The sequence below is a fragment of the Lytechinus pictus genome, chromosome 13 (assembly GCF_037042905.1).
Source record: "Lytechinus pictus isolate F3 Inbred chromosome 13, Lp3.0, whole genome shotgun sequence".
Lineage (NCBI taxonomy): Eukaryota > Metazoa > Echinodermata > Echinoidea > Temnopleuroida > Toxopneustidae > Lytechinus > Lytechinus pictus.
In genome coordinates this window covers 12,252,411-12,271,059 of record NC_087257.1, presented here as the reverse complement: position 1 = coordinate 12,271,059, position 18,649 = coordinate 12,252,411, and the positions used below count along the sequence as shown (strand labels likewise).

Genomic DNA, 18,649 nt, shown 5'->3' with positions numbered 1-18,649 from the left:
ATTTCATTAAACGACAGTATAAAACACTGCAAAAAAGGAACAGTTGGCATCTCTGAATGAGCAATATTGTGAGAAAGCCAGGACAGGGTGGTATTGGTAGGGCTGTTCCACTACAACAGATCAATAAAAACTAATAAATCAATAAACTATTAACAAACGTGGACATTAAGCTGATCCTCTATTAGTGTAGTAGGTTTCACAGTACACCATTAATCTTTCTTCGGCAATTGTTGGTCCTGAAAAGGACTAACAAATGCCCATGAAAGATTCAAAAGTAATAACAATTGCCCAAGAAAGATACATGGTGTACCATGAAACCGACTACACTATTCTTCTTCGCCCTGGAAACCTTCAGAAATTATACTCTATTGTTTACAAGAAAACGATGAACCTTTGGGGGTTTAGGGATATCACCTACCTGCATCCTGTTTCCCCTAGCGTGTGGTTTGCCGCCGTAGTAGTATCCCCCACCTCCGCTGTAAGATCCAAAACCCTTGTTGACAGCAGACCCTACGTCGTGCCCGTTATACCAGTATCCTCCCACTTTCGGCATTCGTCTAGATCTGTTGTGCATGATAGCTCCAGAAGACAGACCAAAACGAGGGGGGTCTCAGCTACCCTGGGGGTCCGGTAAAGATCTCCAAGAAGAAGGGGAGCCAACAATTGCCTCTTGGAGGCGAGTACTGCGCTACGGAGCGTGACTGGAGGGGAGTCCGAAGAATAAAGGGGGAGTGGTCAAGCAATAATGGGTGCTCGGTGGAGTGGGGATAAGCCTTTGAAGAATATCTCAACAAGGGAAGGTGGTGCCTCAACGGTGGACAAAAGCAGCAACTATTGTTGGACCAGTCCTTAATTCTGGTGTCAGCGGTGGGATCACAATAGGTTGGAGTATAAATACAGCACTGGAATCCACTTGAAAAAGAGACTGGGAATGACTTCCTAAACAGGGCCAGTCCAGTCGATCTGATCGATAGCTAAATGGGGAAGCCAGTGGTGGTGGTTTTTGCGGGGAAGTAACGGTGAAGCTGGAATGCAGGGACACAATGCTAATCCTACAGCACAATGGGCTCTGAGACTGACAATCGGATTGCAAATTGTGCTCAGTCTTTGAAGATCACTCAGCCAAGTTCAGTGTAAACGAAACCTTTAAGCAGGATGTCATGGGTCAATTTTCTCTGCATACCATGCTGATTTCAACCCAACCTTTTTTTTTGCAGTCTGGGAGTTTTTTTTTTAATAGTCCTAGAAACCACCACTTCACACCAATGATACCAAAACTGGTAGAGGAGACGAGAAGGATGAATGCCTCTTTGAAACTTCAGACAAGGACTCTCAAACTTTGGCCAGAGTTTCGACAACTGATAATTTTTCTGCTTGCGAACGTAGCACTGGTAGAGGTTCCTATATCATGTCAATGGAAAGATAATGTGCTATGTATTGAGTGGGATCCTCACCCCACATAACTTCCTCTTGGAATGATCTCTGTATTCTTTTTCTAATAACAATGCACTTCCCTGTCAGAGCTATCCTGTTTCTACAACAATTTCCCACATTACAAAGATCACCAGGAAATTAGGCTAGGGCACTATAGATACTATGATTTTATGGAGATGCATAATAGACTTTCTTTCTCTCTAAAAAAATACTATCTTTCTTTCTCTAATAATTTTTTTTATTTCTGTCCTTGTTTTTTTGTTTCGTTGTTTATTTCTGTTTTTCATTCATTTTTTCTTTCTTTGTCTTTTCTTTCTTTTTTTTCCTTGCTCTCTCTCTGATTCCTTCATCTCTCCTGCATCCTCCCCCTCTCTATCTCTTTTTTTCTCTCTCTCTCTCTCTTTCTCTCTCTATATATTTTTCTGACATTTGTCGACCATCAGGGCCTCACAATCTCAAATCTTAAACAAAATTAAAGTCACAGAAAAAATCAGTAAAATCAAGAATGAAAATCAATCCATATTTTTCAAGGATTTCAAAACCTAAAGAAAATAAAATAGACCAGTTTTTAATGATCTATTAAATTATTTCATCGATCTGTCCATCTTCATTGTGCTTCCTTCTCACTTAGTAACCTTTCATGTATAAATGAAAGAAGAAGTGAAATAGGAAACCGGAATAATTTGGACAATGTTATAACAATGTTGTGATGAGGAAGCAGTACTTCCTAACGCAGTATATTCAGGGTTCTTAATTGCCGAACCACATGTCCGCGTTTCTGTGCAAATTGACCCGATTATTAAGCAATCACTGAAGTTCATTCTTAAAAGCCTGAGAAATAGGTATACTTGTGAATTAATTTTCATTATTGTTGACTGACCCAGATCAAAATACATTAATGCACTCAATACACTTTAGTACTATATTACCCTTTTTACACAGGATTTTCTTAGCCCCGGACTATCGCTAACCCCGTACTATCCTTAACCCCGTACTATTTTTTTTCCTTTTTACACATGCCAAATTGTTATTGCTAACCCCGGATAAGGAATGCTTGCTTTTTACACACGAAACTCGCTAACCCCGGACTAGTGGTTTTTGTCGACCATTCGTAGTACAAGTACTTCACTCGTACCTTTTTACACACGCTACAATTTCCTTAACCCCGTACTATAGGTGGGGCCAAATTGCCATTTAGCCCCACCTATAGTACGGGGTTAAGCTTAGCCCACTTTCGTTTTACACTAGCGATCTTAACCCCGTACTATCGCTCTTAGCACCGCAATTGCTGGGATAACCCTGCTTTTTTGCAGGGCCAAATAATCCCGTACTAAAGGTGGGGTTAGCCCACTTTGCAAATATGCTGTGTAAAAAGAAAGTGGGCTAAGCTTAACCCCGTACTATAGGTGGGGCTAAATGGCAATTTAGCCCCACCTATAGTACGGGGTTAAGGAAATTTTAGCATGTGTAAAAAGGGTATATGATCTGATGATTTTTTTGGACATAATCAGACTTGAATTAGAATAAGTAATTTATTCCATTTGAAGTTTGGCATCATGCTATGAGAACTAAAATCAGGATTCTGCCTTGTGACCGAATTAAAGTCTAGAACGGCTTCAAGTCACAGCCGTTGATGCTATTACAATTTGCTTTAATTATTTCATACAGGAAGGATTGGAATAGATTGGAATTTTGATTTCAGTATTTATATTACTATTAGCAACTTAGATCATTTGTGGGTTGGAATGTAATTATCAAGCACTATTATTATTTCTTTGAAACTTGGATTGCAACGGATCATGCAGTGTAAGCAAGACTAAGGCAAATAAAAAGAACAAAATATAAAGGTATTGAAAGTAAGAAACTGTTCATGTTTTGTACAGGAACAAAAGTGGAAAAAATATATATTATTGGGATAATAATTATTCGGAGAGGAATAGTTTTTACACTCAGGAGTCATTTCATTCATTTATAGTAAACGAAAGTCATGTCTTCTAATTTTGGCAAAATGAAAATAATTTCCCCCTTTATTGTTTTTGTCTTTAGGAAGAAATATAAAAGAAACTGTAATTCATATTTAACTAGTGATTTTGGGGGTCTCCAGTCCCTCAGTGTAACTTTAATGATGACTTAAGATCCCGAAGAAATCGGTAAAACCAAAATTAAAAAATCATTCACTTTAACAACACCTTAATGATTTTTTTTTTAAACATCTAATAAGTTAGATTATAGTGATAAATCAATGAATATGACGCACATTTTTTCATATACACCTTGTCCATAATTCATCAGATTGCAGTCTTCTAAATAATTTGACGCTGTGTAAAGTGAGAAGTCAAAATAATGAAGCTGTACACTGTGCAATTTAAATTACGGCATTATTTTATTTTTCATAATTAATAGCATTTGAAAACACTCCACTCGAATAATTGCATAGCATTGATATAGGTCAGATTAATAATAATAATAATAGCTGTATTTATAAAGCGCCTTTTGCCTGAGGATACAAAGCGCTGCTATTATTACCCCGGCTTTAGCTCGAGCTACCATCACCGGCGCTCAGTGCATGCAAGGAATTAATCCTGCCCGGTACCCATTCACCTCACCTGGGTCGAGTGCAGCACAGTGCGGATAAATTTCTTGCTGAAGGAAAACACGCCATGGTTAGGATTCAAACCCACGACCCTCTGTTTGAAAGGCGAGAGTCAGAACCACTAGACCACGACCGCCCGCACACATTATTTTTAGTCTTGTAGACTGACCTGCATTGTTCTCAAATTTTCATTCAATCTGTGTTGTTTTGAACTATATTAGAGGCCGTTCTCATTACGCTTTCTAAAACTAGTTTACTGGAAACCGATTCAGGAAACCACTTTGGAAGATCGCTTTGCTAGCGTTCCCACTTGATCACACGAAAGTGGTTTTCAAAATCACTTCACGTAAAGCGCTCTTGCTGCTATGGAAACGCTCTCAGTGGGGTGACACGTTTCGCGCGAAATTCGAAACCGCAGCATAGGCATTCTACACCTGTCGTGTGGAGTAGCGCGCTCAAAATGCGCGAAGATCGCTTCCCGAAGAACGGTTGTGTCCTCACTTACGCTAAAACCAGTTTAACGAGGCAAAGCGATCTTGAAAACTACATCGTGAGGTGGTTTTCCAAACTGGTTTGGAAGATCGCTTCCAAGACCGCTTTGACCGTTCTCACTACGCGTTAAACTAGTTTCCACTAAACTAGTTTCCAGTAAACTAGTTTAAGGAACGTAGTGAGAACAGCCTCTTAGTAAAAAGTCAATAAACAGAACTTCAGTGTACAAGGTTATGTAAAAGGTGGCAGATTATTTTTTGCTGAACTGTACACTGTAAAAATGCTGTTTATTAAAAAAAAAGCACTTTGATAATAAACCTTATAGTAGTTGTCTAAACAATTTAAACAAGTGTTTACTATCTTCAACACAGTTTAATTTTTAATATTCTATCTGTGTTGTTTTTAACTATATTAGTAAAAAGTAAATAAACAGAACTTCAGTGTACAAGGCTATCTAAAAGGTTGCAGGTTATTTTTCACTGAATTGAACATTGCAAAAACGCTGTTTATTTTTTTCCAAAAACAACGCTCTCCAATAAACCTTAGAATAGTTGTCTAAACAGTTTAAACAAGTGTTTTAATACTATCTTAAACAAAGTTAAATTTTCAATATTTAATTCTCAATAAATTAAGCATGGTTGTTTAAAGGTTAAACTACTGTTAGTTTCATATAAGTAAACAACAGCATTAATACTGACTATAGGAATTTTTCATACCCACCTGACAAAAAAATCTGTAAACTGCAATAACTTGTTCAGAGGCCCATGCAGATAGAGTTGCAATTAAAAGCAACTAAAAATCAAGCACCAGTGAGTAATATGTGCATTTCATTGATTGAAAGTTAAGTTGAGATTGATATTTTTAGTTGTGTTTGATTGCAACTGTTTCTGAAAACAGGCCCTAGGGCTCAAAATACAAAAACCCTGCAACTGTAAAATTTTAGAATATCACAAAATCGAATCATGAAACCAGATCAACAAACACAAATGTGCCATCAACAAATCCTTAAAATTGGATGGTACTTTCATTCTTTCATTTTCAAAAGCATCATAAAACATGATCATAAAAAAGTAAACCTGTCAGGGGTTTCTTAAATGTTTTCTTTTTGGGAGGAGGGGGTAGTGCATGCACGTCCGTATGCAGTGGGGGGGGGGGGGGTCAGGGGGCAGTTCCCCCAAACAAAAAGAATTTTGGAAACCTACATTTTCGTACTGAAAATTTTCACAAAATTCTCCTAAAGTGTACACAAATTTCAATGAAGAAAGTGCAAAAGTGCCTTATGTCAAGCTAGGTTGCTTTGCTCACTCGCTTTCAAGTTTCTTCAAAAATTTATAATGCTTCTTGCCCCCCCCCCCAGCGTGAATGCATGCTTTACATTTCAAAATGTAATGGAATGTGTGATACTATATATTATTTGAAAGTACAGGTAGCTAAAATAAGGTAAAATAATGGAGGAACATAATGTGGTTGTTTCATGAATAAATGAAAAGTCAAATTAAAATAATAAACCTTGATGTTCCTGCTTGTAATTAATTCAGTTTCACTGGCATATACATGTAAATTATACCCAGTAATAAAATGAAAATCAAGAGGTGGCAATAAATATTGTATCTGAATTCTGAAAGGAAAATGAATAGGAGCCTTCATTCTACATACAGTAGGCCCTATATATTTTTTTCTTGACTTTTTTTTTATCAGGATATATTTCTAGACCAATATAATCCCTTTTTTCTAAAATAAAAACTCCTTTATAAAATATACTCCTTTTATACACAACAACTATCTCAAACTGGATTTCTGTGATAGCTGATATATTGGGTTGAAAATATGTCACTAGGCAAGTTTTCATGATTTTGAGAGCATTTTATTCACTGAAATGTGAAAACCTGAATAGGCCTATATACATGTATATGGGCTAACCTCCAAGTGACCTCAGTATATATCTATTCACTGGACATTTCCTTCAGATTAGCACTTCCCACTGCATAGAAGTGACAAAGGATTTAAGAAAAAAAACCTATAAAATAAGTTCTTTTTAAGAAACGAAAGTATTACATCACATGATAGAAAATTATCTTGGCTTTAAAGGGAATGATCACCCTGAAAAAAATTAAGGTTTTATTTTATTTGTAGAGAAATGGAGTGTTTGTGAATTCACCCGGGGGGGCCACTTACATTGACGAGTGGATACCATGCGCGACCAAAAAAACACGTAAAAAGGATGTCTTTTTCACGATAGGGCACGTTACGTACGTAACGTGATAAGGGTGTCAAAACACACAAATAATGAAAAAAGGGTATCTATTTCGCTAGGAAAATTACGCATTTAGGGTCGAATTTGCGGGGATGATAAAACAAAATTAAAATGTTTTATAAAGGATGTCCTTTTTGACCCAACACTTCGTGTTTAGAGTCCGATTTGCGCGAGGTGTAGAAGGTGGGGTCGTACTAAACCATATAAGGTAAAGCCGACGACCGAAGTACCCGTAAAAATAAAACATTCCTGTACTTGTTTAGGGGTTCATTTCAGGGAATATTTGCCAAGAGTATCGTTTTGTTTCCAATACTTGTTAAGGGTATGGTTTCACACGCCAATACTTGTTAAGGGGTGCATTTTCAGAATATGGAAATTACGTGTTTAGGGTGCTTTTCGAGACCCCATGGTCGCGCATGGTATCCACTCGTGAATGGAAGTGGCCCCCCCGGGTGAATTCAGCAGAAAGGGGGAAAAAACAGGGATAATGATCAATACTAGGCCTATAGGTTTTATTTAAACCTATAAACAAGAGGCAGCTAATGCTACATGCAGGAGGTAGCTTTCGATGTACACTGGATTTGGTAAATTGGTATTTTAAATTTCAACAATCAGTGCCCCTTGTCATTGGTAGGGTGCCATATTAAATCCAAACCTCTATGAGATTTCCCTACCTTTCAATGACAATGTGTACATGTATGTATGTTACTAGTGTACAGAGAGGGAGGGGGTTTAAGCGCCATGGACCCCAAAACATTTTGAAGACAAAGAATAAAGCAGAAAGGAAAGAAAAGGAGGTGGGATAATTTTTCTGAATACTCGGTCAAAATCAATCACAAATTTAGATTTTTGTATTACAACTGTCAAAGTGTACGCTTGCTCGCTTCGCTAGCATCTTTATAAAAAAATGTTGCCCTCTATATGTTTGGCCCCCTCTTGAATATGCTGGTATGTACTCGAATTTAGATTCTCTGTATAAACATATCGGCCTGTATTCTTCATTCTAGTTTAACATAGGTCATGGTTAACTCTGTCCTAATATCAAGGGAAGCAAAAAAGGTCAAATTTTTGTTTACATTGTATGTACATTCTTTTTACTATGTTCTTACTATATGACTATGGGAAGCAGAAAATGTAAAAACTTTGTTAAAATATGCTTTAATGGTGAAGAAAACAACATTTTAGTTATTGTTCCCAGACAGTTCTGAATAAATTGAGCATCAAATGTACTGACAAATAGAACCTATACTCAGCCTCAGGATAAGTGTCATAACTGGCTTATCCGCAGTAAGACCACAACTCTTGACCAGAGTTTAAATTAAACCAGCGTTCAGAATACGGGACATAGAATAAGAAGATATTTTGTGTGATAACTGGTTTGAATGATTATTATTTGTATAGACACAGAGACTGAAATGTTTCGCGTAATAACTGCTTCAAACAATTGTGATTTTATGTATAGACACACACAGTTGTAGAAGGAGAAAGATATATGTGTGGTAACTGTTTCAATGATTATGATTCTCTATATAGACACATAGACTGAGTCGTTTTTTTGTAAATAACTGTTTCAAACAATTATGATTCTCTATATAGACACGTAGCTTGAGAAGACATTTTGTGCAATAACTGGTTCAAACAATTATGATTCTCTGTATAGACACGTAGCTTGAGAAGACATTTTGTGCAATAACTGGTTCAAACAATTATGATTCTCTGTATAGACACGTAGCTTGAGAAGACATTTTGTGCAATAACTGGTTCAAATGATTATGATTCTCTGTATAGACACGTAGCTTGAGAAGACGTTTTGTGCAATAACTGGTTCAAACAATTATGATTCTCTATATAGACACGTAGCTTGAGAAGACGTTTTGTGTAATAACTGGTTCAAACAATTATGATTCTCTATATAGACACGTAGCTTGAGAAGACGTTTTGTGTAATAACTGGTTCAAACAATTATGATTCTCTGTATAGACACGTAGCTTGAGGAGACGTTTTGTGTAATAACTGGTTCAAACAATTATGATTCTCTGGATAGACACATAGACTGAGGAGATGTTTTGTGTAATATAAATGGTTCAAACAATTATGAATCTCTGTATAGACAGACACGTAGACTGAGAAGACATTTTGTGTAATAACAATGACACCCTACAGGTTCTCAGTCACTGACATGGGACTTTCCGGAAAAGGGAAGTCATAAAACCTGTAAGAGGAAGATGAGAATGGTTCCCTTCTCTATGTTTAATGGGATGCCGACAGGGAAATGTGACTACTTCTCTCAGCAGGGTTTACATGATAAGTATATATGTAAGCTCAGTGCCAAAAGGATGATATAGCCTGTATTCGTAAAGGAGTACTAAGTTATAAACTTTCAGTTTGAAAACATCTAAATGAATTGTTCGGATGAGAAGATCAGCTCACTGCAAAAAAGGAAGACATGGCCAGGATGCAATATTCCACAATCAATTTCATAGTAGAATTTAAAAGAGCAATTTGACGTGCATTTTAGCTTCTATATAAAGAGCATTAATACTTGACTGCCGCCCCGTTGCATAAAAGTTACTTAGCCATCCAGTGGTAACTTGCATGGAATCCTTGATTCTGATTAGCTGTTGATCATCATCACAATAGTAGCTACCAATAGATGGCAAAATTACCATAATGGTAACTTTTATGCAACGGAGCCCTGGACTGGCATACTTTAGTAGAGGGGATAAGCCTGTGGATGCATCCGGTGACATTTTAGCTTCAATGTGAAGAGTCTTCTGACTTACATTTTAGCTTCAATAATCAATATCATTTAAGAGCGTTGTGACTTACATTACTGATTGGCGGACTTGAGTAGACTGGATAAGGCTGTGGGTGGGTCTGAGGGTGCGACTGCTGCGGCTGGTGCTGGTGGTGAGGGGGAGGAGGGGGGTACCTCTGCATGGTAGGGCTGACGGGCGTCGGCCGGAAGTATTGGTGCCAACCAGGACCCTGCGAGCTGGGCGGGGGAGGCGAGGCCAGGTTGGCGTTGGGCCACATCCCCGGGTGGGGTTGCTGTGGGGAAGACGCGTTCCGCCGGACCACTTGGAAGGCTGGTCTGGGTTGCTGAAGTGGATGGAATGACAAAAAAAAGGTTTTACTTATTATGAAAAAAAAACACAAATATGAGATTAAGAGCTCATTACATTACTACAAATGAAGATGGTCAAGAAATGAATGAAGGTGGGGTTGCTCTGAGGAAGACATGTTCTGCGGGACCACTTGGAAAGAAAAGCAAATTAAGTTTACTAATTAAAAAATGATAACAAACATGGGATTAGAGAGCTTTATTACATATAACTGGCAGCTCCTGACACAGCACAAACCTCCCAAAGACAGTGTCTTCGCCTTTTGGGAGAGTACTTCTTCAAGAAATACAAAAGCTATGAGATTGTTAGAAAATGAACGAGGGTGGGGTTGCTCTGGGGAAGACACATTTCGCCAGACCATCGAACTGGAAGGGTGGTCTGGGTTTCTGTAGAATATAGAATGAAAGATGTTGACAAATTTGAAACATGTGGGTTACATGGGTTATTGCATATCACTACGAATGATAATAATAGACAGTTCTTGTATAGTGCATAGCACATTATGAATAACGTCTCCATGTGCTTCCAAAGATCTCGGATATTATTACCCCGGCTGTAGCTCAAGCAGCCTTCCAGCGCTCAGTGCATTTCAAGGGATAAATTCCTGCCAGGTACCCATTCACCTCACCTGGGTTGAGTAAAGCACAATGTGGATAGATTTCTTGCTGAAGGAAACTACGCCATGGCTGGGATTTGAACCCACGGCCCTCTGTTTCAAAGTCTGGTGACTTATCCACTGGGCCACAACGCTCCACGAATGCTGTGAGATCGTTTTTTGGAAGGGCTACTTTTCACAACTTACTGGCTTAATCTGCAAACGTGGATTTTCCAGTGCTCCCATTTTATAGTTTTCAGGGCTCGTTTGAGCATCTCGGGGGCAAATCGCCCCCAGGCACCACATATTTTTCCCTCTGATTCAGTACTGCATCCATGTATTCATGCTCTGAATACATTTCTGTCATTGTTATGGAATTAATTTGTTGAGCCTTTGGTGTGCTTTGGAACAGGGTCTGTAATGTGAAATATACTTGAGTATTATTCATCATTCACACCTTAGAAAAGTTAAGGGCCACTGAATCATTTTTTTTTAGCTTTGTGAAATTTGACGATTTTCTTTTTAATCGCCCTTTGTGGGTTTTTTTCTCTTTGAATTGGTTGTTTTGAGCAGTGATTTGGTATAAGAAAGACACAGAAAAAAATTATACCTTGAAATTTTCAGCCCATTCCATGCTTGTGAAGTGCTCAACATCAAAAAGAAAAAAACACATTTATGCAGATATATTGTATTGCGATATATTTTTATTTATATTCCTTTTATAATGTTTGAATATTTTCCAATTTATACGTCTTTGGTGTTTATTTATACACTTCATATTATTCATTTAGATCAGGCATTTTGAACAGGCACCCGATCAAACAGATAAAAATGAATTTTCATCTAAATTTACCAAAGCTAAATACAGGCTTTAAAATTGGAATGTGGAGCGATTCTCAATGGTATTCAAATTAAACTTAATGAACCATTGCCATAGCTCAAGTCTGGCTTTCATGACTGAAAATTCTCAACAAGAACACTAATTTGAAACTTCCCATGAAGTTTCAAAGTGGTGACGAAGCAAATAAAATTTGTTACCATAATCATTTTTTGTGTATGTTGTTTCCAAATTGTTTTTTTTAGATCCCTACATGTACATATTTTACATACATTTATACTCCTCTCTGGAATAAGATATAATCTCCTTTGTTCAAATTTATTATTTGCCTCTCTCTGTCACAAGATGGCGCTATACTGTTCAGAAGCACAGTACAGATACACACCCTCATTGGCTCATGTTGAATTCATGAGTGCATTTCTGTTCCAGAATAGTTAAAATTACCCTCCAATACTCAAGCTATGTAATAAAAGAAATCTAAGATTAAACATGTGGAATTTATAAGAGCAGACATGTACCTATTCAGGAATAATTTAAAAGCATTTTCCATATCAAGAAGTATAATAAACGTGATTAAAAAGGATAAGTTGCTTTTTTGCTGAAAAGATTTAGAATTAGAAAGTCAAAAAGGGGCCTAAGCTTTCGATCCTAGCAGAATCTTCGTCGGAGGCAAAATGACAAACATATAAAGTGGAACAACCATAATATAGACCACAAACAAGCTACAGCAACACTAGAAACAAGGAGACAAAAGGGGCATTAGTGAGTAGAGAAGACCAATCAGGTTAGTGAAGGGGATGAAAGAAAAGGAGTAGGCAGACACAAAGGGAAGTTAGTGTAAGTAAGGCCAGTAAAAGACCTCAAGCCAAGAGGGATTAAAATAATGAGGCAGGCAACATCAAACAGGATCTGGAACAAAACAGTGATAATGGGATGAAAAACAAGAGAATTAGTGAGAGGTGGGTCAAACAGGTTACAAAGAAAGGCTTAATAAACTGGTGCATAAGAGTGGGGGAAAAAAGAAAAAGAATGGGGAACAACTGATAATGTGCAAAGACATATAAGTATACATGATAAAGCATTAAACAAACTAAGAGAAGAAGGTAAGTGTAAATATGTATCTATAAGTGATATGTATATAAATATATCCAAAAAAGAAATCTATATGAAAAAATATATAAATACACATATGGTGTAACTGATATTGTAATCCGCTAGGTGTGACGGGAAAAAAACATAAGACTATATAGTAGGAAAAAAAAGAAGAAAAAAAGACCTGTATATGTGAAAAAGAGGAAGCAAATTGCCTAAAAAGGTAAAAGCAAATATAGAAGAGAGGGGGTGTATTATGAAGAAACCATAGTATACATGTAAATAAGCAAATGTGGTAAATCTAAAAGAGGTGAGTGGAGAAAAAACAAATATATATATATATATATATATATATATATATATATATAATAATTATTATATCGCCTGAATAAGGAAGGAAAAATTGGAGCTGAGCTTGTATGAGATATGGGAGGAAAGTAGAGTAAGAAACTATAATGTAACTATTCAAAAGAGCTGAGGGGAAAAATTATATGTATATATAAATTGAAAGTGGATAGGAAAGAAAAATCAGTCGTTCCCCTCTTGGATGTTCAGGCCATGAGGTTGGGTGGTGCGAAGTCGTCTCATCCAGAGCTTCTCCCTGCTAGTACGGACTGAGTCAGGACGGGTCCCTAAAGATTCGATGCCCTGTAGCATCATGTCAGTGATGGAGTGGTTGGGGAGGTTAAAATGGCGGCCAACTGGAGTGTCCAGCTTTGCTGTGTTGACGGTGGATCTGTGCCCGTAGAATCGTTTCTTGAGAGTGGTCTTGGTTTCCCCTATGTATTGTACCCTACAAACTCTGCAAGTGATGAGATATACAACATTAGTGGTAGTGCATGTGATGTTGCCCTTGATTTGGTGAGACAGGCTGGTAGAGTTGCTGGTGAAAGTATCGCCCTCGTGAAGGTGTGTTTCACATATGATGCACCTGTTGCTGGTGCATTTGAAGGTGCCATGCTGTATGGGAGAAGAATGGTTAGTGAGGGAGGGCACTTCAGCACGAACAATGAGGTCCCTGAGATTCGGTGGGCGTCGGTATGCTAGAAGGGGAGTATCGGGAACGGCCTGTTGGAGACGATCAGAAGTGTGTAAAATGTGGTGGTTATCAAACAGGATTTTGCGGAGAGGGGGTAGATTGGGATGGAAGGTGGTCACAAGCGGTATTCTGTCGGTGGTCTCCTTGTCACTTTTTGGTTTGAGAACTTCAGATCTGGGGAGAGAACGAACTTTGTTAATTGCCAGTTGGACTGCCCTGGCCCCGTGGCCCCTGGCACAGAGATGTTTCTGCAAATTCCTGGCATGGAAGGAAAAATCAGGGTCCTCGGAGCAGATACGGCGAAGTCTGAGGGCTTGACTGTAAGCGATGCCGGTTTTGCAGTGACGGGGGTGGCAGCTGGTGAGCTGGATGAGTGGAGGTACTGGTGGGTATCTGTGGGTTTAGAGTATAGGGTAGTGGTGATACCATTATACTTTTTCTGGACTGTAACATCAAGGAAGTGGGTTTCCTGTTGGGAGAAATCAGAAGTGAATTTGATGGTCCTGTGGAAGGAATTGATGTGGTCAATGAATGTATGGAGGCTGTCTTCATCCCTGGTCCAGATGAAGAAAATGTCGTCTATGTAACACCACCAAATCCATGGGCGACAGGGGGCTGAATCTAACATCTGCTGTTCCAGCTTCGTCATGAAGAGACAGGCGAATGAAGGAGCCATCCGGGTGCCCATTGCTGTACCGAATATCTGTAGGTAGTGCTTGCCCATGAATGTGAAGTTGTTTTTTGTTAGTACATGAGACATCAGAGATTTGATATCGGATATGGGGGGACTGGAATGGCCACTGGCGGCCAAGGCTTCACATGATGCTTGGATACCTTCGTCGTGGGGAATGCTGGTGTACAGTGAAGAAACATCGAAAGTGCCGATGATCGCAGTCTCGGGTATCTGGTCCTTGATGTCATTTAGTTTCCTGAGAAAGTCTGGAGTGTCGTGGATGTAAGAGGGTGCACGTGAGACAAGGGGCTTAATGTGGTAATCAACAAAAAGGGAGATGTTCTCTGTTGAGGAACCATTTCCTGAGAGGATGGGTCGACCGGGGTTGCCAGGTTTGTGGATCTTCGGGAGGAGATAGAAGCGGGCAGGTTTAGCATTAGTAGGGGAGAGAAATTTGTGGGCCTTCTCAGAGAGATGCTCGTGTTCTTTCATGTCATTCAGTGTCGATTGGATCTGTAGGGAGAAATTACAAGTAGGGTCAGAATCGAGGAGTGCATAGTGAGATCGATTATTGAGATGTTTCATGGCTTCATCGATGTACTGCTGGCGGTCCATAACAACGACGGCTGATCCTTTGTCTGCAGGCTTGATGATGATGTCGGACCTGTTTTTGAGTGATGAGAGAGCCTGGCGTTCTTCTCGAGGAAGGTTGTCATGTGCTCTGGCGTCGAGGGTATCTGTGGAGCGAACTTGGGATGAGACAGCTTGGATGTAAGTTTCAAGGGAAGGAACTCTATTCTTAGGTGGAATCCATGTGCTTTTCTTGGAGAAGGGCTCGGGATCAGAAGGGGGTGCATCTAAAAAGAACTCTTTGAGACGTATCCTGCGATAGAATGTAGAGAGGTCTTGGCTGAGAGCTATCTGTTCAACTTCTGGTGGCGTGGGGCAAAACTTGAGACCTTTAGAGAGAAGAGAGGTTTCTGCTTGGGAGAGAGGGGAGGATGAGAGATTAACAACCAAATGGGGGGATACATCATTGTTGTTGGTATTCTAAGATTTAGAATTCACGAAAGTATTTCTGTTCTGGAATAATTGTAAAAGTGTATCATATAATGATAACAAGAATAAAAAATGATGTAGCTGAAAAATATGGAATTCATTATATCAATCTTTCAGGAATAATTTCAATGTTAAAGAAATATTTTTTAAAAGAGATGATAAAAGATGTTTTCAGGTGGAAATGTATGGAATTCACCAAAGTATTTCTGTTAAGAAATAATTCAAAAGTACATTATACTTTCCAATATTAAAAAAGTATAATGTAGTAAATTTAAGATGATATACGTAAGAATAAGCCATTCAGCTGAAAACACGGAGTTGATGAAAGTATTTCTGTTCAGGAGTAATTGATTGCGGAGCTGATTTCTATGATTGAACATACACAATAATCAATGCAATAAGAAATTGCAGAAAGGGGCACATCAGGGGAGCATTTCATCAACATTTTTTTATCAAACAAGTTGTCAGAGCTGATAAAATTTCTTGGTTTTGATTGGCTAAGAGGCACCATTACTATAGCAACTGTTGGATAAAATGGGACTTGTCGGATAAAACGTACAAGTCCTTTCATGTAACGCTCTCCTTTGGAATGGGGTGTAATTTTAACACTTGCCCCATTTGCCGTCTTTCCAAGACCTGCAACACTGCTACATTTCTTTCATATTATCTTCAATTGTGTACATATTTATTATACAACTCCCAAGAATAATCTGTAATCTGATTGGTCCAAATCGGATCACATGATATTCAGCAAATTGCACTATTGCATCCAAAATGCACTATCCTGCACTCTGACATCATACCAGATATACTATCCTGCACTCTGACGTCAGAGTGCAGGATACTGCGAGGTCTGGAATTACGTAGAATTATCTAGAATTTAGATCAAATTCAGTTATGAATAGAATAGGACTTGTACATTCATTTTATGCAAATCTCAAAATCATTTTTTTTTTACTAAAAATGACTGATACGACGGTTCGGATGAACGCCGACGAAATATAGCATTCGGGGCAACTCAGTAACATGGGGGAGAGGGGGTGTATAAAACAAACAATGCACACATTCTTGTGCATAGAGGACCTAAATTATGAACTCTGTGCTTGACTCGCCAAATAGATATACATTGGCTCTTCTCGCACATCGTTCATTATTTGGCCCTGCATGCACGCGCTTACGTGCATTATTTGTATACCGTACTATGCCTTTCATGAAATCAGGAATGTGATATCATATGGGATGTAGACATAGTTGTCACATTGACTAACCATTATTTAGACCCCTGAAATTAAAGCATGGTTTAAATTGCTAAACATTGATAAATACAAGCCAATATGTCCACCATTTGAAGTCCAGGAAACCTGTCCTAATTCTTACCACGTTCCCACCCCCCAATGCCTATCCAGGCCTGTCTGATGTCAACTCCAATTTGTAACCTAGATTTCGTAATCCAGTCTAATCGATCAGTCGCAAAAAATTATTTCATTTCCACATGAAACGATGTAAATATATTTCATGATCTGCACAACAGTTCATGTTCTTGATTTGGTCTGGGGCTCGTTATTTGCCCAAGGGAAGCCAATAGGTGGTTTCAAACCGCCTCGATCACAAGAATCCCTATTAAAATACGAGAACTTTTTCAGGCTAAAAATACCTGATAATCTTTCCTGCATTCACACCACCCCAAAGCATACCCTTCGGGGAAAGTTCCTATAAAGGTTACGAGCATGCGCAGTATGGTCTGATAAGCAGGCAAGGCGCGAGATTCAAAATCGCTAGCTCAGCGGCCAGCCACGGCGCCCGCGCCCAACTAAGAAAGTTCCTGTAATTTGCTTTCACACTGCCAAAATACATGAGACTTTGCAAAGATCCCTGCGAAAGTTATCTTAGCTTTGACAAGTACCTACTATTTAGCGGGTATTTTCTTTTGGGGATATTCCGTGTAATTTGCTTTCACACTGCCAAAATTACCTGGTATTTTCTGATCAGGGCAAATTTTCCGATCAGAAAATACCTGGAACTGAGGAGCTTTGAGGCAGTCTGAAACCATCTAATGTTATGTGGGACTAAATCTTCCATTTTGACACAGGCACTTCTCTGAGGAACTTGCATTTCTATGTTTTGAAGGTAATAGCAATCAAAAGATTGTTTGACTTTGGGGAACTGTCTGCACTGGTACAAAAGATGATTTCCGATATACAATTACTAGTATCATCAAGGTAATGGGAGAAATGAGGTAGAGGAGAAGAATAAAAAGCGAAAAATTAGAAGGAAAGATAAGGGGGAAGGGAGGTAGGGGAGGAAGAGAAGAGAAAGAGGTGGAGGGGAGGAGGGGAGAAGGGGTAGAGATGGAAAGACAGACAGGAGTTGGGGGAAGAACAGAGAAAGAGGAGGAAAAGAAGATTTACAGAACCTGAGTCTGCGATGATGATGATGATGATGATGATGATGGCAATCATAATGAGAAATGATCATGGAGATGATGGTGATGAATGACAAAGATGATGATTACAATGATGATGATGATGATGATGATGATGATGATGATAATGACAATGATGATGATGATGGTGATGATGATGATGATGATGATGCTGATGATGATGATGATGGTGATGATAATGATGATAATGGTGATGATGATGGTGATGATGATGATGATGATGATGATGGCAATAATAATGAGAATAATGAGAAATGATCATGGTGATGATGGTGATGAATGACAAAGATGATGATTACAATGATGATAATGATGGTGATGATGATGATGATAGTGATGATGATGATGATGATAATGACAATGATGATGATGATGATGATGATGATGATAGTGATAAATACACTAATGAAAATGATGAAATTAATTATAATGATGGTGGGGATCAAGGTGATAGTCATGATGATAAAATAGAACAGTCGGTTTGATGTTCATCATATGATAACAAACATTTCAATATATTCATTCAGAATAATAGTAATCACAAATACTGTGTAATATCTACATCAAGGTGACATTGACAATGAAAGCAATGATGCCACCACAATCAATGATATATGCACAAGCAATGACCATGACAATTACAACAAGACATCACAAGAATCAAAATATTAATAGTCACCTGAGGTTGTGGTGATCTGGCAGTGAAACCGGTTGGACTAACTACTTGTGCAGGGCTCCTCGTCTGTCGTACATACACCCCTTTAGGCCCGGGCATAGGATGCTGTGTACATAAAAGCACAGACAAACAAAATCATTACTGCCCGTTCCAACCCTGCTATGTTCAAAAGATATTTGAGAGTTGGGGTTTTTTTTGGGTTGCTCTCAATGTTCCCACTTAGCACATTCACCTGTTTCATTCCAATTCAATTCCAAGTCAATTATGGGAACATCGTTGCAGATCTACTTGAATGGTGACGTCACACATCATGCTATTAATTCATGTGTCTGATGT

The 18,649-nt window shown here is 38.6% G+C and overlaps 1 protein-coding gene across 7 annotated transcripts in view; it reads right to left on the bottom strand.

The window, feature by feature from the left end:
- The window catches only part of LOC129274010 (RNA-binding motif, single-stranded-interacting protein 1-like), a 300,926-nt gene extending 282,510 nt beyond the window's left edge, over positions 1–18,416 (bottom strand). For all 7 annotated transcript variants that reach the window (XM_064108901.1, XM_064108900.1, XM_064108902.1 and 4 more), the window contains exons 1-2: positions 18,317–18,416; positions 9,603–9,875 (exon numbers count right to left, since the gene is read on the bottom strand). In XM_064108901.1, coding sequence (XP_063964971.1) covers positions 9,603–9,875; positions 18,317–18,412 — 369 coding nt within the window. In that variant the 5' untranslated portion in view covers positions 18,413–18,416. The remainder of the gene's footprint in view (positions 1–9,602; positions 9,876–18,316) is intronic.
- Positions 18,417–18,649: the final 233 nt, after the last annotated feature.